The following is a 21,514-nucleotide window of genomic DNA, read 5'->3' as shown; positions in this document are numbered from 1 at the left end:
CAGTGAATATTTGCATATGCTTGCTGCATTGTTTTAGCAATCAATGTAAGAATTTCCATTTCATTACTAACTCTTTATATTTTTGAGGAGTTCTTTGAAATAAGACATGCAATTGCATGCATTCATTTTGCATCCATTGCAAAATTAATCTTTTTTTTAAAAATAATCTCGTATAATTTAGTATAATTTAGTATTATAGCATGGTGCCACTTTAGTTTAGGGTCCAATTCTCACTATTAACTAGTTGCTGATTATGCATATATTACTAGGATATTGGCTGTTAATTATATATATCACAGTGGTGAGGGTTCAGATTGCAACCATTTGGATATGGATATTGGATACAGGTTGAAGCATTTGGATAAAGGTGATATTGGTGGTTGTTAATGAGATGTATCTTCTGGTTTTCTCTATGTCTTGATATTTTGTTTTTAGGTTTGTAATTTTGTGTGGTTTGTATTATCGCTGTTTTTATGTGTTTTCTAAATTCCACTTATGTAAAGCGCTTTGAGAATTAACTTTCAAAAGCGCTATACAAAATAAAGTTATAATTATTATTATAAGGCATTTCACTAACTTATTCGTGTATCTTTCATGATCAACACTGTCAACATACTGTAGGTGAATGTATAATATGATAACGGAAACGGTCAGTGAACTAGACTGAACAATTTCATTGTAACAGTAAGAAAATCAGAAAATCCGACCCAAAAAATTCACATGTGCAATAAAACACACACAGGCAATAAAAAAGGAATCATTTTAGAAGAAAAGTTACATATAGCACCTTTAATATACTGTAGAGAATGGGACCCTTTTCTTTTCTTTTTATATTTTCAGTTTAATTTTGACTTCCTATTAATCCATAAGTTTTAATCAAGCAAAAATGTCCTAAAAAAGAGAAGCTAGTTTGAGAAATGGACGACACTGGTCATGAGGTTTGTGTTTGATACACATGCTTTCATGTGACAGCAGAATTTCTCCACCTCTGATCCAGACTTCACTTATCCCAAATGATTTTAAAGAAGCAAATTCTGATTAAGATTAGCAATATGACTCTCCTTAACCTTTTCATGAATAACTGTTGCCAAGATCACTGAAAAATATAGGCATACATCTTTTTAAAATCAACTTTTTTTTTGCAAAAGTATTCACCCCTTTCTTTTCAATTTCTTCTTTCTAGAGACCTCCAGCCACCCTGCATGTTTTCAAGACAAGAAGCTATTTGAAATGTTATATATTCAGAGGAGGGTCTCCTTCTTCCGTGCCCTTCCCCTCTCTCCGTCTAAGCAAGTCTCAGCACTTTGAACACGACAGACCTTGGTGGGTGGCCACGGAAAAAAACAAACCATATTGCTGTATACACAACCCCAGCCTTCCCCACCCCACACCCCCACCTCAGCCAGACTCCAAGATCCTTGCGCCTCTGAACTACATTAAAAAAAAGAGAAAGAGATAGACAGAGGAAATGAAAAATAACGACCCCTAGCTCCATTTACAAACAAGGACTGCGTGGGAAGCCTTGTATCTGCTCCAAGTAGTAAAAATCAAAGCTCCTTCCTCTTCTCACACAACCCAATAATATTTCTATAGTTCTATGTTGGAGATGCAAACTCTCTAGAGTCTAGGCAATAAAAAAGTGTCTGTTTCCTGCATAACCGTGGGTGACGATCGCTCGAGCACTGCTTAAATCAGGTGTGTACGCCCCACATTCGCTGATGTCCCTATCATTAGCACCGTCTTTGAGCCGCCTCTGACTGTGATAACAGCAGGTGTGTGTCAATGTTGAGACTACTGGAGAGACGTGCTGGGTAATGAAAACAAAGGCAGGGGCTTTGGCCCTGCACATTGTTAGTACCGGTACACTGTTTGTGTACTGGAGCAAACACTGGCGTCTACAGGCAATAACAGCAGCAGGAGAAGTTCTGGGTCTTAAAGGGACAGTGTAAAGACAGTCACTCACCCGTGTCAGCTTTCCGTTTTCCAGCTCTTTCGCTTTGTTTTTGATTACAGGGGTTGATGGTTTTTCTGCAATAAGAGATACAGCATTGTATATTGGTAAAGCATCATACGGTGATATGAATACTGTCAACATAATGAATATTGTTCTGTTTGCATAGATTGTGGCTAGTTTTTCTCATCTAGATTCTACATTTAAATTAAGTATACATTTAATTTACATATATATATATATAATGTCCCTACAAGGACAAGGATTTCGGATATTGCGTTTAAGCAAGTAAAGATAATTCTTGAAACTACCCAGACCACCTACTTCATTCGTTAAAATATGCATTATAGTTACAACCGGAGCAGAGTGTGACCAATTTTGTATTCCAACATTCAATTCCCTCCACTTTGCCTTCCATTTACTGTGTGACGAATGCACAGCAAGCAATATCAACTGCAGGTTTTAACTCCTTTTGACGAAAGTGACATTTTTTATTTTTTACACAAAATTGAATTAAGTATTAACTTGAGTGATAACTGTATGCTATTCACTAAATTTAAATGTTTTATATCTAATATATAACTATATTTATATCTGTGTATGTATGTATGTATGTATATATATAGTGTGCATTATCAATTTCTCTGATATCCATCTAAAAGCATGCAAGCATATCAAGGCTACGCACGTGTTACTCTCCCCCATATCTGACATTTCCACAGCTGCTTTCCAATACAATTTAAAGGGACTATGTGTAACTTTTTAAGTAATTTTTTACTTAAAATCAGTATTTTTATTCATAGATATGTCCTCACAGGCCAATTATCTGACTTATCTTCGTAAACGAATAATTTATTATCTTTATATACATGGGACGGGTAAGTCCACAGAGGCTTCCATGTAGATCCGCCATCTTGAAAAACTATAATAGCAGAGAGGGACAAAAAGTACAAGGCCAACGCATTTCCACAGCGCGTTTTCGTTCAGAGCCTGCATCACGTGACTGAAAGCAGCAGAAGCGGAGGCGCATGGCCCGACAAGTTTAAAAGCTGCATTACAAATCCTCGTCGCCAGAAAAGTCCAAAAATAGATCGTAAAAGGAAACGTGACCGGAGATTACAAAAAAAAACACGAGTTAATGTCGGAGAAAGATTTCAAAAGAGTCCTGCTTTCTTTTTGACAGGTATGTCAATGTTAGTCTTTTTTACCAGATTTTTTCCATTGTTTGGTTGTGTACTTTATCATATAGAGTCAGATGAACATTAATAGCTAGAAGTTGATGATGATAACTAATGCATGTAGGCTACTTCAGAAAATATAACGAATAAAGAAGGCATAACTACTTATTTCAACAGTTCATGTTATTCACAGTCAGTAATTCATACTGTAACATTTATTCGTTGTGTCAAGTTGCTTTGTTTGAAATAACAAACCTGTTCACTCGAAGGAACACTCGACGAAGTGCTAATAGCTTTTTGATACATAATGGCTACCGTAGAGGCAACGCGCATTTCAAAAAGCATGGCGCTGGAGAGCACAATTCGTTTGAATGCAAAATACATTTTCCTACACATTGTCCCTTTAAGATCCGACGCTTACATTCGTTATCATCATAGACTAAAACAGTGTTTGAATAATCTTATTCTCCTCTCTGATTTGTTTGTAAGTGTATACTCACTGTAAACTTTGACTTCCACAGGGTATTCGACCAGGTTGGTTAAAGACACCACTATGCATGTGAAGATTCTCTGGTCGGTCAGAGAGCCCTGAGAGATCAGCAGGCTGGAGTTAGCGGAGATGCTAACTCTACTTTTGTAGTCGTCCGTGGCGGACACGGTCTCCTGCTCTTTCCCAGCCTGTTTCACGAGTAGATCGCCGGAAGAGCCATCATCTTTCACCTGAACGAGACAACAGGGCCGTTAGCAAACCGACAAACACACATTTACCACACAGAGATTAAATTAGAAATCAATATGATGGTGAGAGTAGCTGTATATTGCTTGGCTACCCAAACAGGCCAGAGTAACAGCCCAGATGCAAAGAGCAACACTCACATATTTCCATTTGGTGAAAATAATGCCTTCTGGCTTGATATTTCCATTGTTGCAAGGCACTTCGATGGTCTCACCATACAGGCCTATAATTGTCTGCACACAGCTCCCTGGAAAATACAAGACAAGAACATCCTGTTTTAGATGCAGGGTTCGTATCAAACAGAGCGGCTGTGAAGCATCGACAGAAATTACTGTCAAATGCGACACGCGTGCATACACAAACATCAGGGTATTATCTCGTCTCTCAACAGAGCAACAAGAAATGGGAGGGAGGGTAGGTCTTGTTTGGATTATTCCCAAAACATGTGCACGGTATGCGTCTTAATTTTAAATTAGACGTGTTAGCAGAATCTGATAAATAAAACAAAAAGCACGTTCAATGCGAGGCCGTCGACGATGAGTTATGTGCATGAAACAAGAAAAAAAAAAACAGGTCTGAAATGTTGTCATTGGAGGTGAGTGCATGCATGCATAATTGTCGGCACATTAGCTTGTGCGTTTAGGCACGGATTGAAATAACAGACGTGTTAGCTGAACATTGTCATCTGGTTTGATAGATTGCACGGCATCATTCCTCTGCTGACACGACGACGTTGTTTGTCACTTGTGCCGGTAAGCTCTGAAAACATCATACTGTCTTACTCGGATAAGCGCCGACAATCACAAACAGTCGATCATAGTCTGAAGCGCAAAAAGAGTTGGCAATGTGACACAAAATAGCTGGTATTTTTTGCACATTAACAGTGTGAATTGTAGCGTGAATCTCCAGCTCCTCAGAGTGTTGAGGAAAACTTAGTACTTAAAGATTGCAGGGCCCTTTATTAATGGCCTAGGGAGGTTGTCATGGCAATGAGGCCCCATGTTTAGTGGCACGGTGGATTTAGGTAAAGCAGTAGAAGGGGTTGAAAGGTCACGGCTGAAGGGACTTCACGGTCCGCCCACTTCCATCAGCGCTCCGTCTCCAAGAGAGACTAATCAAAGAGCCTGAACAACGAAGGTTCAAATTGTGGTCAAACCGAAGACGCTAGCTGTAGGCAACCACTCTTCCGCACACATTCAGCCTTGCCTCCAGGGCAATCGTTTCCCATATTTTCAACTTTTCATTGTGATGGCAGTTTTAATATTGACTGAGTGGCTGCACTTCGGAGGATAAAAGTGCTGATAAACAATACCGATTTACAGTAGACACGCTTTAAAACACATACACACTCACACCAATTCAGCAGAACAAGTCATTTTGAATATATGACAGAAGTGAGAAACTTTTTACACACATTTTTTTTTCTCTAAAAAGCTCCCTGCTGAAAAATCCAGCTAAAACCAGCCTAGGCTGGTTGGCTGGTCTTAGCTGGTTTAAGCTGGAAGTAGCTGGTTTTAGTTGGTCACCCAGCCTGGCTTAGCTGGTCAAGCTGGTCTCCCAGCCTGACTTAGCTGGTTAAGCTGGTCTCCCAGCCTGGCTACCAACTTGACCAGCTAAGACCAGCCTGACCAGCTGAAAAAGTGTTAAAACCCCCTCTAAAACCAGCCTGATAAACCAACTAACCAGGCTGGGAGACCAGCCAAAACCAGCCAACCAGCCTTGGCTGGTTTTAGCTGGATTTTTCACCAGGGCTCTGAGCTAATAATACATCCAGGGGAAGAACTGAGATGGTGACAGCCGAAAAGGACAGGTGTTGAAAGTGTTGTGTACACAGCAGGGTCTACATTATTCTAAAGACTATTCAACGTTTGGATAGCAGACTGCTAAAACACATCACAGTACACGGACACATGATACCGGCACAGGTGGGAAAGCGCCATGACAACAACAGATAATCTGCTGGCAGATACTGACATTGAATAAAGATTGGGAAAGAGAGTTATACAGAGAAGACTGTTTAAGCACAAATGGATGAACCCTTCTGAAACATGTCAAAAACGTGATTGCACTGTTGAAAGAAACAGCTTAAGCTATAGCTGAAACTGGTTTGCTGGTGTAATTGGTATTCCAACCTGGTCTGGATGGTCTGATTTGCTGGTTTAGGTTTTAAATTCTTGGCAAACTTAAACTGAGTTAAGTCATGATGGTCAACTAGTCATCCAATAATGACTAATCAGTTTTTAAAGGTACAATATGCAAGATTGTTTCGCCACCAGGGGTCGCTAACCTCTTACAATAACAAAGGTGCATATTATTCTGCAGTAAGTGGAATTATGGATCTTGTCGTCAAGCTGATGGATCTTTTATGGATGAGAAAATACATTGATGTTTTTAAACTTGACTGTAGTATGAAGCAGGCGCGATTGCTAGATGTATACCAGCGCCACATGCAACGCTAGATATAAAGGATATAAAGGAATAAGGACATTTAATTCTACCGAACTACACGCTGAATTTCTCACACAGGTCAGTTTATTAGAGGAATTAAACTTGAGGTAACGCAACGCTGCTTCACTTGCTCTAACAGTTACACTATCACACTAAACGGCATTTGAGTGTGTTGAATGTTAGTTAGGTTGTTTGTTGGCTGAGAATAACAAACAGATCGTATTCTAACTTTTCATCATGTCGAACTATATAATATTGATTAGTTTTATATACATTAATTTGCTCACCTGTTTGCTCAAATAACATGCAAACACTCACGTCTCTGTCAAGTCGAAGTTAGTCGCGGACGTGGAATTCTCGGCATCTCGAAAGATGTTGATCTTCGTTTTAGTCCTCTTTTTGTCTCAAAGTCTGCTTGCCATCTTTGAACAAAACCCTGATAGAGACGCTCACGCTGTTGAGCACACATAATCAACCCAGTTGTCCACGTCTGTCACCATGGTTACTATTGCGTACAAGGTCAAACCTGGTGGAAACCGGTGGTAACGCGGATATGACGTCATAGCCTGGCGACTCCTCACACCTGCTCACACGCCCCGTTTCCTCAGTTAAAAATCGCAATTTTCTCACGTATTACAAATAGTTGGAAACATTTGGGATATTGTAAGTAATCAACTAAACAAAATATATAACATTGGCCTAGAGGTTTTTGGATAATTTACTGCAAAAATCCTGCATATTGTACCTTTAACATTGACTAGTTTATGTTGATTTTTATTCTTTTTTTTCAGTATAGTATTCAGTATTTCAGTATTTCATTTCTAAGTGAACTAATCCTTTAAGAAGAAACATTTGAGTTTGCCAAAGTCTCCAATGGAGGCATTCAAATTGTCAAATAGTCTCTCATATTAAACAGGAAAAGTCTTAAAGTATGTGCGCTGAGAGAGAGTTCCAGAGACCAGACATGAAGTGAAGTCTGACAGCACAAGCCTGATTGTTGCGAAGTTGTTTCTGGTTTTCAGAAATGTCTCACAACCAGTCTCCACCTTATTTAAACAACCCGCAGCGACCACATCTATCACACTGCAGAGTCTAAGACCTCTATGACTGTTTGTACGCTGATAGAAAGAGCTCTTATCACCAGGGTTCCCACGGTCATAGAAAACCTGAAAATATAGGGAATTTAAAAACTTGAATGTTTATAAATTGCCTTTATAAATAAATGTATAAAATAAAACACAATAACAGAAATGTCACAGAAATTCATTGGGTAAAAGATGGAGAGCCATGTATCACACTGCTTTTGCTGGATGAACAGAACCAAACCAACAAGGACAATTTGTTTTCTGTCAGAACTATCAAAGCCTCATAAAAATAATAAAATATTAATAAAAAAATCTCTACTGGAAAACAATTTCTCTATCTCATCAAAAGTGTTTCATTCTTTTGCAGAATGTGATGTTGCTTGGATAATATTGAAGATGTGGGGTGGGGTGGGGGTGGGGGGGATTTGAGATCACATTAATGCATATGCACTGGCAATCCCTATATCAACAACACTTATACTTGTTTGTTTCTAGTATTTGGTGTGGTGTGGACAAAAAAAAGCATCTCCAGCTAGTTTGTTTGCATTCAAAGAGAATAGGCTATGGTCAGAACAAATGCTTTGGGCTGCATCAGAAGAGATGATTCACTGTGTATGAAGTGCTTTTATTGTGCTCGCCAAACTAATAGTGTTAATATTTAGCTGAGCATTTGCACTGTCCTCAGGGTCAACTTGCTCCCACTGGGTAATTTCACAGCAGAATTCAGCCTCTTTCCTGGCACTGTTATTCAGATGTTTTGATGTTTTGTTCTCTTTGCCTTTGTTAAAACACATTCGCCCAAATAAATGTCGTTTTCATTCACACGGTGAACAACATACCTTCTGCTTCAGCCTGAAGAAATCTGACAAGAGAAAACCATTCACCGCTGCACTGCTTTGGTCTTTATTACTCGCTGTCCGCTTGAATTAAATCATTTATTTGATCAAATTTAGGGCCAATATGATAATTAATTATTTTTATGTTAAGGCAGACAAAATTGATAAATGGCCAATACCAAAAATTCTATATTGTATATTATTTTGTCTAAATACATTTAAAATAAAATCCTAAAAACTAAAACCAATAGTTTACTTGTAAACTTTACTTGTAGTTTAACAGCTACAAGTAATTTAGACATTGTAATATTATAATGATCAGTATAAAAAAATATTCATTTTGATATTTGCTATAAAAAAGACATTTAACAGTGTTAAGTTATTGTTGTAAACAACAACAACAACAACACCGTAATATTGACGATAACCAATATGGTACAGCTATACTGTACACTGCCATTCAAAACTTTGGGGTCGGTAAGACCCTCTTCTGTTCATCAAGGTTGTATTATTTTGATGAAAAATACAGTAAAATACAGTAAAATTGCGAAATATAACTTAATATATTTTCAAATGTAATTTATTTCTGTGATGGCAAAACTACATTTTCAGCAGCCATTTTTGCATTTTGTTCAGACTTTTTTGATGAATAGAAAGATCAAAAGAAGGTTTATTTGAAATTGAAATCTTTTATAACATATTAAAGTTTTTACTGTATATTTTGATTCGCTGTATAAGCTTCCTCTGGATTCTAATAGGACTGCATGGATAAACTTTATTTTAATGATGTTTCAGCTGATGAGGTAAAACATTGTCCATTGTCTGTTCGTTTCATTTCAGTGAGGATTGTTTTGTAAACAAGACTGGATTTGCAGACCGATTAAGAGTAAAGAACGTGCTGTGCCGTCTATATCGCATCCGACAGGAATGGTGCAACACGGACTCTTGGTCGAACATGTATGGGAGAATCATTCCAGTTGCCATTTTACAACATTGGACGTTTTCAAAACAATTTCCCCCAAGTGCATCGACCGGTGAGTTGAAACTCATTATTATATGCAAAACTGTTATCCACTCACATCAGTGGGCGTTTACTTCCAAGTCTTCAGTGCGAGACGCCCATTAAAACTGAGCGTTTTCAGCTGTGGTTATATACATTTGTTGCTGTTGTATTGAAAGTGAAATTTTACTGACATTAAGTATTGAAATCCTGGTATTGTGACAACGCTAATTATCTGGGACAACCAATCTCAGCACTAGAGCTTGACAGCTGGAATACTCGGCACTCTCCGGTTCCTCTAAATCAGCTCCATGGATTCTAAAGCCCCTCACAGAGAGCAGCATTGCTAGGAGAGAGGGAGGTAAAGGAACTGGCACTAGGGAAATCAATGCCTTCTCCGCTTCGCTCTACAGCCTGCGATTCATCAAACGGCGCCTGCCGTGCCCATGATCAAACCCAAACATATTAGTGGCTAAACACGAGAGCAGATTGAAGGAGCTTCTCACAAGCGCACAGTGTTTATCTTACTCTGCTTTCGCTCAAACAGACCATCGAAAGAGCTTTTGGCACTGTCTCGTAACTTCAACATTCTCCTTAATTTAAAACCTGCTGGGCACAAAGCCACCTTGAACACGACTCGACAGTTCCACCATTCTCTACCAACCGTCAGAATGTGTTGACGTCAGATATGCTTTGTGATTCTAAAACTACCTATAAATCTAGAAATGCATGCCAGGAGTTCTTCAGCCCGTCTAGGGAGACCTGGGTTGACTTCAGGCTGGCGGAAGATCACAGCATGGTTAACTAGTAATGCTCACATGCACCTGAGTTTGGCAGCCTCCGCTTTTCCAACACACACTTTAAAACAACACGCACACTCACCAAAGTGCTCATTTTTCAAGTATAACCCCTGTTGTAGCCGTTTTTCTATAAGTATTGTATTGGAGTTTATTTATTATAATTTCTGTATTTGTTTATTATTATTATTATTATTATTATTATTATTATTATTTAGTATATTCACATTTATATTTGTATTTATGTACTTATTTTCCTAGTTAATTATCAGGCACCTGTCGGGTTGGGAATGTAGGCCAATGTCATCGTGTGTGGGCGGAGGGGAAGTGACAGGAAAGATCAGGTGTTTGGATTTGGAAATGGCGGTTTTTCACCGTTTTTTTTTTGACCACTTCGTTAACTTGGTTTAGATTTTTCGTTTGTTGAAATTATAAACTTAATTTAGAAATGTGTTAGAAATAAAACTTCCGAAATGAAGACTGCGTTTGGAGTGGAGTGCGTGCAAAATAATTAATCACCGTTTCCTGAATCCACGGACAATATCGAAAGGCCGACACATTAAAGTCAAAAGACTTGAAGGAATTTGGAGTTTGCACCACGAGCGAACGGAGAACGTGGATTGTGGCTTTTCGTGAGTACATGGGGAACTCTTTAATTCGTTAAGCCGCCGCGCTTATCAAGCTATCTTGGAAACAGAACGCTGAGTGAAAATGCGGATGCGACGAATATTGTTGAGTCATTACACAAGAGTGATTTTATGAAATGAAGTTTATGCTTGATGGATAATGGATGATGTTGCTGAAAGAGCGATTATGGAAGAAAATGAAATGTTTAAGTTGCTCGCATCCCGCTGAGGAAAGCTTGGAGTTTTGACGAGAAAACGAAACGAAATAAATGCCGCGATTGAAGCTGACGAGAATAACGAATCTGTTGCTAAACATGTGGAAACGTTTAACACCGTGTTGGCGGATTTTATGGAATTGCAAGTGTCTGTGCAACAAAGTTTGTTGAATGATGATGAAAAGGAGGTTGACCACACAGACTGGTATGATGCGAAATTAATTCTCTTTAGGGAATTTCCGAATGGGATTGAAACATGGATGGATGAAGATCCAAAATGTGCTATTGAGAATGTCTTGGAAGGTGCTGTTGGGCCTAATGATAGTGTTTCTCAGGCCACTGATAAGTCTTGTTGTCATTTTTACAAGTCATTTTGTTACACCTTTCTTATCCATTCAGTTTGCTAATTAGAACCGCAGAATTTTATTAAAAACCATTTAAAATTTCATGTAAATGAGCCTTTTTCTTGTGTTATAGAACGAGCTTAATCTGAATATTTGTATAATGCACAGCATGTGCACACTCAGTGTTGAGCACTGTTGCGGAAAATTACAGTGTACACTTTCCTCATCCACTTAAACATCCTAGAGAGTTTTTTTGTTAGACACCATTTTCTTTTTAACTTAATGGTTTCCCATTTGTGAATGTGAAGGCTACTGTTTAAAGCTCTATAGAACTAAATTGAATTTAGAACTGAGGAATGCAAGTTGCCACCCCTCTAACCAGATGAACTTAAGGTACCTCCTAATATGCCACCATAATATTAAACATAAGGGCCTGTCTTGCTTGCATAGCTGATGGACTTTGATCAGTATAAAATGCTTTAAAAAAAATTAAGAGTAAATCAAGTAGTACTCAAGAAGTCTGGTTGTACTCCCGGTCTGCTGTATGAGCACTAAAACACCAAATCAAAATACATCTGGCAGAACCCTGAAATGCTGTGCCTCCATCTGTGGAAAGAAGTAAATCTGTGCCGAGTTAACACTTTTGTGATGAATGATTCTGACTTTTGATCCTTTGACCAGAAAGACCCACTCCATTGCAATAGATTTTGTGCGCTACAACATTTTTTTGTTGTTGTTGTTGATCAGCCACAGGTTTTACTAACAGCAGAATTTATTCCAGGACTTAAAGGAGTAGTTCACTTTTAAAAAAACTTTTGCTGATAATTTACTCACCCCCATGTCATCCAAGATATCCATGTCATTCTTTCTTCAGTCGAAAAGAAATTAAGGTTTTTGATGAAATCATTCCAGGATTTTGCTCCATATAATCGACTTCAATGGGAACCAAATGGTTCAAGAGAGTTTCAGTGCAAACTGCAAACTGTTCAAAGGGCTTTAAACGAAAACATGGACATCTTGGATGACATGGGAGTAGGGGTGGGCGATATGGCAAAAATATAATATCACGATTTTTTTAGGAAAATCACGATCACGATTTTTTATCACGATTCTTTTTCAAGTTGGTTTTAATATTTTGCAAGTGGCTGTTCATTACAGCCAAACTAATGTCCCTATGTTAAAAACAAAGCCTTAGGTAACAAAATAAAAAAAGAAAGGCATACATTTAGGCCAGTGGTAAAGATAAAAATCTTTGTCATTATTTTCTTTGTTATTAAAAAAATAAGACAAGATTAACATTACACAAATTAATATTCAAATTAAATAAATAGCACGTTATTTTTTCAGATGCAGTAGGTGTATTTAGCAGTAGCATTGAAGAAAGTGATTAAATTAACAAATATGAAATTAAAACACTACATAGACTTCACTGAATAAATTATTGATTCTTATTAAAGCTACTATTAAAGTTCTCAGTCAGAGTGATTTTCTCCTTGTGTTTTTTAGGGATAGTTCCCTCAAAAATGAAAATGGTCTCAATTTACTCTCTCAAGATGTTTTAAACCCGAATAAGTTTCTTTCTTCTGTTGAAAATAAAAGTTATTTTGAATAATGTGGGTAACCGAACAGTTGCTGGTCCCCCTATAGTTTTTTATAGGTTCTCTCCAGGAAGTTAATGGGGACCAGCAACTGTTTGGTTACCCACATTAAAAAAAAATCATCTTTTGTGTTCAGCACAAGAAAGAAATTAATACAGGTTTGGAACAACATTAGAGTGAGTAAATAATGACAGATTTTTTTTTTTTTTTTGTTTTTTTTGTTTTTTGTTTTTGTGAACTATCCCTTTAAGGACAAGCGGCAGTAGGCTACTATTTATTCCTGTGGCTTTTAGACCAGCACGCGACGCGTTTAATATAGACGCATATTACACCAGATATTCTCTCAAATGTTTGCTTTCACTTTAGACATAGTCTGTTTATGTAAACATTGTGTGTATTTAACAGTATTAGCGTAATAAGACTCGAGAGATAACTTAGTCCAGTATTCAGGCGCTGTTTGACAGGCTTCTAGTGCCTGTGAGCGTCGGGGGTTTGCGGTCAGGAAACCGCACGTTAAAACAGCGCATCAGCGCGTGAATTAAATGTTTAACCGGCAAGGCTTATGCAAGTAATGAACTTTTGTGAATTGCAGTGTCCCATACCTGTTCATTAACGTGTGATGTGTAGGCTATACGTCGCGTTGTACAGTTGAGACGGGGCGCCAGAACTGAACTGATAGAATGCACTGTAACACGATACTACGATATTTCTTCAAAAGCAGATCGTGGAGACATTTTAATCGTCCACGATTAAAAATCGTCATATCGCACACCCCTACATGGGAGTGAGTAAATTATCAGCAATTTTTTTTTTAAAGTGAACCCCTTTAAGTTAAAATATTTACCAATTTAATCCAGCTTTTGTTCAATAATGATATGAATTTAATGTAAAAGTATTAGTGTTTACTGTGCACATCTCTAGGGAAGAGTTTTCAGCAGTTCCTAATCTATAAAAACCTACAGAAAGGGTGCTATTTGCTGGCAGCCCCTGGTTCTAATTGATTTAAAGCCTGTCTAATTAAAGTAAAGTGAATGAAATGCATCCAGACCGATGATTCGATGGAATTAATGAAGCTCTGACTAAAGCCAGTAATTGGTTGGAATTCCATTAGGCGTGGATTTCCTCAGATGCGGCAGCTGCGAACAAGCAGGGCATGTGCTTTTGTACAGAATCAACCAGTGTGGCTGAAGACTATTGACTCCTTAGCTTGAAAGATACCTGTAGCCACAAAGCCTATAGACTCATTGCGTACACAGACAAAGTTTTCACGTTTTATGGGGACTTTCCATAGACAGGATTTTTTATACTGTTCAAACTGTATATTCTATCCCGTTACAATAACTCTACCCCCTAAACCTACCAATCATAGAAAAAAACATCCCTTTGTATGATTTATAGGCTGTTTTTCTCATGGGGACCATAAAAAAAGTCCCAATTTTGTCCTCATAATGTAGGGTTTACCGCACACACACTCACACACACAACAATATAAAGAACTACTCATGTGGCTTTTTGTTTAAGGCAACTTAAAGCAATAAAGAAGACATAATGGACACTGTATAATCCAATATAATGCAATCCATCTGCTGCATATAAATAATAACCTTAGACATGCACTCTCTCAATTAAAAAAGTTTATTTTTTTAAAGTGAGAAGTATACTTAAGATGTATTTTTTATTTTTAGAGTAATTAACATTTTTGTTATATTGTATATTCCTACAGTCTCATTACTTGAGAGCAGAGTACAATATGCATGGAGAGACACAGCTACAGTAGGTACTGAGAGGTAGTCCGCAGGTTTGACCTGCAGCTCGATTAAATATATTATTACTGATCCATCATTATAAACTGCCTCTACAATCCAAACATAACAAGCCTACCGTGAACCAGACTCCACTGATAGGATTTTTGCAAAAAAAATATGTGATTGAGAATTCTGTGCCTATAGTGTTGAGCCTGATCTAGCAGCTAAGGGCCTCTGAGCACCAGAGCTAATAAACACATAGTGTTTGCATTGGCTATGTGCTTTCATCTCTTCTAATGCAAGTCTGTTCATCTTCTAGATCAAATATTATTGCCTGCCCAGAGCCATGGATCCACACGAAAATTATGGTGGTATTAACCGACAGAAAAATCCATATTTTTTTTCCCAACAGGTAAACATCCACAGATAACTCACACAGAAATATCAAGTCTTTGTGATTTGATCGACACATCCCGCTACTGTATTCTCGTCCCAGAATATCAAGACTTTTCCAGCGTTAAGCTTAAGTTTAGGTTAAATGATATGGCCGACAGCTGGTATGGCAGATATATCAACGCATTCTCATCCCAAGGCGTCATATATGACGCTTTTGCCAATCCGTAGACATCCAACACACATGGCACCCTTTAGCGTCAATATAACACGCACAGAGTATGGGTAGGTTTAGGTCTTAGGGTTAGACCACTAGAAGGCGCCTTCTGGCCCATATATATCTGCGTCTCATATTGACGCTAAAGGGTGCCATGTGTGTTGGATGTCTACGCATTGGCAAAAGTGTCGTATATGACGCCTTGGGATGAGAACGGGCTGGATATATACAATGTGTTATATATTGTATGAAATATAGAATCATTTTATAATATTATTATGATAATAATGCTTAAAATACCTCAATATATTCTAATTAATTGGCCTGATGGCTTATTTTTTAGTCTATCACTAATCAGGGTTTTGCCAAGAAAAAAAGTCATGCCACTCAGTGCTCTGCATCCTTATTCATACCCTAATTATGAAGATAAACCATATGCACATCAATGGAACACATCAGTTCAGGTTTGCGCCACCATCTGTCTCATCAGTAAGTGCTAGTTTGTTTAGCGTAATGAGGGATTTGTCCAGTACATCTGCATATCCTCTGAAAAGAACAGTCATGGCCAAATCACCCACATTTCTGCTCCCTAGTTGCCCATGCAACAAGTTAAAAAAGGCAGATAATAATCACTTTACTTTGACTGGATGCTTTTGTCTGTTTCCCCCCCTTTTTGACCTTTTTTAACGTTCCTCACCATTTTGTTAAGCTAGCCATTATTCCATCTCTAAAATGGCATTAAGCGGCAGTGCTCTTTGCTGTCAACGGCCCATCAACAGCAATGGCCATGCATAAAGCAGCTGGTTTAGTGAGCTGTGTCAAGAGAGTGTTAGCATTAGATAGGCGTGGATGTAATCATCTTTGTGATGGGTGATGGCAATTACAGTGCGGGAAAGAGCATTATCAGAGGGGCTATTTGTTCAACTCTTTTTGCTTTTCCATCAGTCCAGACTTTAACTGAGATCCATTGCTTCTGAGGACTGCAGTGCAGCTACTGAAATGTTTGTGAACTGGGAGTCTCTCTCAACAAATTAGCAAGTTGCTATTTGCTACTGAGATGATTTCCCTGTTGAAAAATCCATCCATGGTATAGATGGAAGTTAAATACATAGTAACTATGTTTTGAAACATAGTAGCTTGTTTCTAGCTGTTCCAGCCCGGTTGTTAGTTGGTACAACTACAAACTCAATAATGTGTCAGGCTGTGACCCGCTCTCATAGTCGGTTATGATGTTAGCAAGGGCATTGCTAAGTAGTTGTTAGGGTGTTCTGGATGGTAGCCAGTGCATCGCTAATGTTTTCTGTCTTAATGAAAACAGACATGTGATTTTTGTAGACTAAAGGCCAGATTTTCGATTAGCTTGCGACAGTGCAAACCCCCTTTTGACGTAAAAAAATAAAAAAAATACTGTCAAGATTTACTAAAGACACGTCATGAAAAATTAGCACCGAAAAGGCGTGAACAGCTATTTTTGTGGCTGACCTTATTGGATATGCATTTAGGAGTTTTCCTTTCAGATGGTTGTCAATCTACTGTTTGTTGCGCCATTATTTACCACCCAAAAAAAAGCATGTCTTAAACCAGTTAATTGGTAGATTGCATTGGTCATTATGGAAATGATCCGGCTGCATCTGTATTCTATAATTTGCACATTGTCAGTAGATCACGTGCATAAATGTCCACTCCTATCGGCACTTTTTCAGAATTAAGCGTATTTTAGTCAATCTGGCCCTAAATTGTTTATCTGTTATGAAGAAAATTTGTCTTTAAAACTTTCTAGAATTGTTTCAGGATGGTTAGGCCATGTGTCCACCAAAGCGTTTTAGCCAGCTGAAAACGCTAGATGCTTCTCTGAAGACAAAAAGAGAGCGTTTTGGCAGCGAAGCGTTTTTTTCTGTTGAGACGATTTGTTGCTATGATACATAATATCTGCAGCACAGTTTACTTGGAACTGATTTCGCACATAATTTTTTTCATACTAAAAATGTATTTTTCATCCATTTTGTTCGGTTAGCTCTGTTGGTTAATGTCGTTGTACAGAAAGAATTTTGTGACAGTTGGTCAGTGTGGTTTAGTCCCGCCCATAATCCACACTGATTGGACGGCTGGGTAAAAAGTGACCGTGATGAGCGCTGCGTTTTATCCAAAGTTGAACATTTTTCAACTCTCGCCGACCTGTAAAAAAAACGCTGGGTGCTCGGCACTTAAAAGTGAAAAAAAAAACGCTCAGCGCCTCGTTACGCTCATGCCGTTTAAAAAATGCGGCGCTCCCATTGAAAACATACACCAGGCGTGTGGAAAAACGCTTTGGTGGACACACGGCCTTTAAGTGCTGGTTAAGCTTTATTTCTGGTGAAGCTGGTTGATCGTACAGTACTACTTAAGCAAGTTAAGAAGTCTGGTGGCAAGAGCAGCAAACCAGCAATGTCTTTTCAGCAGGGCAGAGCTCTGTGATTTCACTCAAATAAATTTGCTAAATTGGATCTGAGGATCCTTTTTTTTTGTTCAGGATGAGAGCCAATACTCTAGAGGCAGTAGATTGATTGTTTGATTATGTTCCAATAAATTTGCAACCCCATAAGAGTTGAATCGACCACTGCACGGTGCCTCTGTGTACTGTTTTCAGTAAGACATATGGAAAAACACACATTCAAGGATCACAGCACACAGTGATAATTGGCCTTCCTCTACGACTAGCGCAAGACGGACATTAATGACATTTGCTGAGGAGGAACATTGGCAACAGCAGTCTAATAAACACCATCTGAAAAAAAAAAAATTCCACCCGCACTGACAAGAGGAAATCTGCTTTTGGCAGAGCAGCGTCCATACTATTAACTTGACTGCTTTTTCAACAAGCCAATCCATTAGCCTAAAACCACCATGCTGTCAACATAATACCTTTCGTTTCTGACTTACCACATGAAATAATAATGAGGGAAGTGGAAAGAGAGATTAAGACTCTTATGAGCTTCCTGTGGATGGAGACACTCTAATGGCAATGTACAACTATGCACTAAAAGAGTTCCTGTCCATCACGGCATGTCTGAGCATGGAGCGAGAAAGTAAGCGATCGGTTAATGACTTGATCCAGAGAAGTTTGCGAGCGTAGTCTGGCTAAGAACGAGAACAACCTGCTCACAATGCAAATGCAAACTGGGGATCAATGCCCCTTACCCACTGAATCTAATACCCAGTGCTGTTAACAAGCAAGAAGTAATTGATTAAGACAGCCGGCACACGCAGAGTAATGAAGCACACAAACACACGCCGACGTGAATACGTGCTCAGAAGCGAACAGTAGGTAAACTGAAAGTGTGCGGCTCAGTCAAGGGCACTGCCTTTATTAGGGAAGTCTTCATTACTCCGCGGGCAGAGCGAAGAAATCAGAGCATCTTTTTTTTCCTTGTCCGGCTCCTTGTAGAGGGCCTCTGGTGGTGCAAGCAGGCTAATTGACCCATCCATGGCCCAGGCTTTCAGAAGCGGACGGGCACAGAGCCTGGAGTGCTGAAATAATTGACTTGATGAAATGAAGAGCAGAAACTCTCAGAGGATGGCTGCCTCATCCACTCCTGTCTCTCTCTCCAACCTTTATAGTCTGTTGCACTAAGGGAGAATTCACTAAACGGTTACTTCACTTATTTGCCACGTCAACCTGTATATTATTCACTAAACAACCACAATCCAGTTTAAGCAACCGCTAAATTTTCGAATATAGTGTTGTATTTAAATGAAGCCATTGTTATTCTTTTCAGCTAATTGCCTGGCGAAAAGTAAGCAGAAAGCTTAATTAAATTCCAAATTCCGATCATGGCAACAATTATTTATCAAACGTTCATCAAATGAGAGGTAAAATTAGACATACCAGACGTACACAGTTTTGAAAAGACGATTCGGGCACTCATGAATAGTGGTCGACCGATATATATCGCCACGGCCGATATATCGCCATATTTGGGGACTTTTATTTTGACAGCGCTGCAGACTTTCATTTTGACGGGCAGCGCCGAGAACACACACACACACACACACACACACATATATATATATATATATATATGTTTATATATATATATATATATATATATATATATATATATATATATGTTTATATATATATATATATATATATATATATATATATATATATATATATATATATATATATATATGTTTATATATATATATAAATATCGGCTTTATATCGGCCATCGGCCACCCTGCTCTCTCAGATATCGGCATCGGCCATCAAAAAACCCATATCGGTCAACCACTACTCTTGAATTTTACCTGTGAGTCTGCAGTCTGATTTTAAAATGAGTGAGTCATGGCTCCATGCAAAAACAATCAGACAGTAAAACCAGTGTTGCCCAATTCACAAACAACTGACTCTTTTTAGGTCAAGGTGTCTTTATTAGTACCCAAGGGTAAATCTATTGTGCAGACTGGAGATTCAGCGATCCATACTTAAGACAATCCAAATAACATCAAAACAATCAATAAAACATTACAAATAATTAACTTCTAAGACAAAGATCATGACAATGTGCCTCTACATTGGGTTGTGGTTCACCTATAATCTTACTAGCCCACCTAACAATTTGGTTCAAAGATTTTGTTCTTTTTAGGGAATTAAATACATACAACGTGATTTAGAGTAGTCTGTACACAAACAATTGACTCTTGAGCCAGTTCTTCGTAGTAAATCAAAAACATAACGTGAACAGTGTAGGCTGACTCAAACAAATTACTTTTTAATTAACTGAAAGAGTGTAATTCGGTGTCACAAGCAAATTACTCTCAGTCTGCTATTTTTAGCGTGTTTCGGCCCACAAACAAATAAACCTTATCAGCCGGTTTGAATTAGTCTGAAACACTACCCCAGTCGGAAATCAAATGAAAAGCTAGGGAAATTGAATCAAATCAAATCAACACTCAGGAGATTGGGAATTGAACCTTGATAATTGCATACTCCAATTTTTTTATTTTTTTTTGTCAATATTTAAGTTCTTTAGTGAATCAGGCACCAAAACAACGCATGCATAATAATAAATGGAAGTAAGAGGAAGCGTAGTTCGTTCTAAATGCGATCCCCTTTGACTGATTAGTGAAGTGAGTCAGAGCTGTCTTCAATGCAGTGTTCTCTTCTCACCTTGAACGCAGTACTGTGCAGACAGACTGACGACTCAACCCACTTAAACAAATGCAAGCCCTGCAGTGGACCATGGAGACCTACTTGTGTCTGACTAGACCTCTTATAATAGACATCAGTATGCACTGAAGTGAAGGTTGAGAGTTTGAGACTGGAACAGGAATACGTGTTGCTATTATTAAAGGCACAAAATGAACCTTTGGTCTAAGAACACATTGATACCTAGTCGACTGTTCTCAGAGATTTGTTTTCATGATAATAGAAAGTAAAGATTTTTATCTCTAAAAATTGTTTAGCGTATAACGCTTGTATATAGGGCTTAAAGTAATGAAAAATAAAAATTGCTAGTTTAGACTACTAACAAGGCTCAAAATAGCCGCACACTAACACAGTAGCATAATGAGGGTCCCTCAATGCAAACCAAAGCATTGAGAACATTGTACGTGCAACAGAGAAAATAATAAATAAATAAAAATAATTAAAAAAGGATTATGATTATGATTAAGAGAGATGGCTGATACGATGGCTCCTGCGTGTATACGTGAAGTAGACTGTCTACATACTGGCATTATATGCTAATCAGTTTTTAGAGATAAAATTCTTCATTCTTCGATTATCATGAAAACAAATCTCAGAGAACGGTTGACTAGGTGCCGATGTGTTATTAGACCAAAGGTTCATTTTGCACCGGAGTTGTCCTTTAAGACCGGTGCTTCTTTTGAGAGTACGCTGCTTATTTTCTAAGCACACAAACGTAGCCCAAGGCGTTAAGGTGAGGTGGGGATTTGGCCCTTTTTCTGTGCATTGCAAGGGCAAATTTCATAACCGTGTGAATTTTTAACAGCTGGGAAACGTACCTGTTGCCTCCAAACATTCCAGGATGGTCACATAGTGGTATGCTACATGATAGGGCTTGTAACAGTAACACCAAGGGCGTCTATTGGGCTGAATCTTTTGAAGGTATTTATTCTAATTAGATACTATTTCCAATATCAAAATAGGTAAAATTACACATTTTTATTGAATAATTGTATATGCCAATAAATAAAACTAATAACAAGAAGCCCCTAAGTAAAAACAATAGCAAGACATGTAGCAGGTGAAAGCACTGAATAGGTTTTAAAAGTAGTGGCGGTCAGGGGAGGCATAAATGTCACAGCCAAATTTTGAGAAAAGAGCAATTTACTAATAAT

At 38.2% G+C, this 21,514-nt stretch overlaps 1 protein-coding gene across 2 annotated transcripts in view; it reads right to left on the bottom strand.

Moving 5' to 3' along the window:
- alcama (activated leukocyte cell adhesion molecule a) overlaps positions 1–21,514 on the bottom strand; it is a 67,319-nt gene that overhangs the window by 12,608 nt on the left and 33,197 nt on the right. For both annotated transcript variants that reach the window (XM_039675651.2, XM_039675652.2), the window contains exons 2-4: positions 4,006–4,112; positions 3,630–3,849; positions 1,964–2,028 (exon numbers count right to left, since the gene is read on the bottom strand). In XM_039675651.2, the coding sequence (XP_039531585.2) occupies positions 1,964–2,028; positions 3,630–3,849; positions 4,006–4,112 (392 nt within the window). The remainder of the gene's footprint in view (positions 1–1,963; positions 2,029–3,629; positions 3,850–4,005; positions 4,113–21,514) is intronic.

The sequence above is a fragment of the Pimephales promelas genome, chromosome 23, assembly GCF_988280905.1.
Source record: "Pimephales promelas chromosome 23, fPimPro1.hap1.1, whole genome shotgun sequence".
NCBI classification, from domain to species: Eukaryota; Metazoa; Chordata; class Actinopteri; order Cypriniformes; family Leuciscidae; genus Pimephales; species Pimephales promelas.
This window is presented reverse-complemented; position numbering and strand designations above follow the sequence as displayed.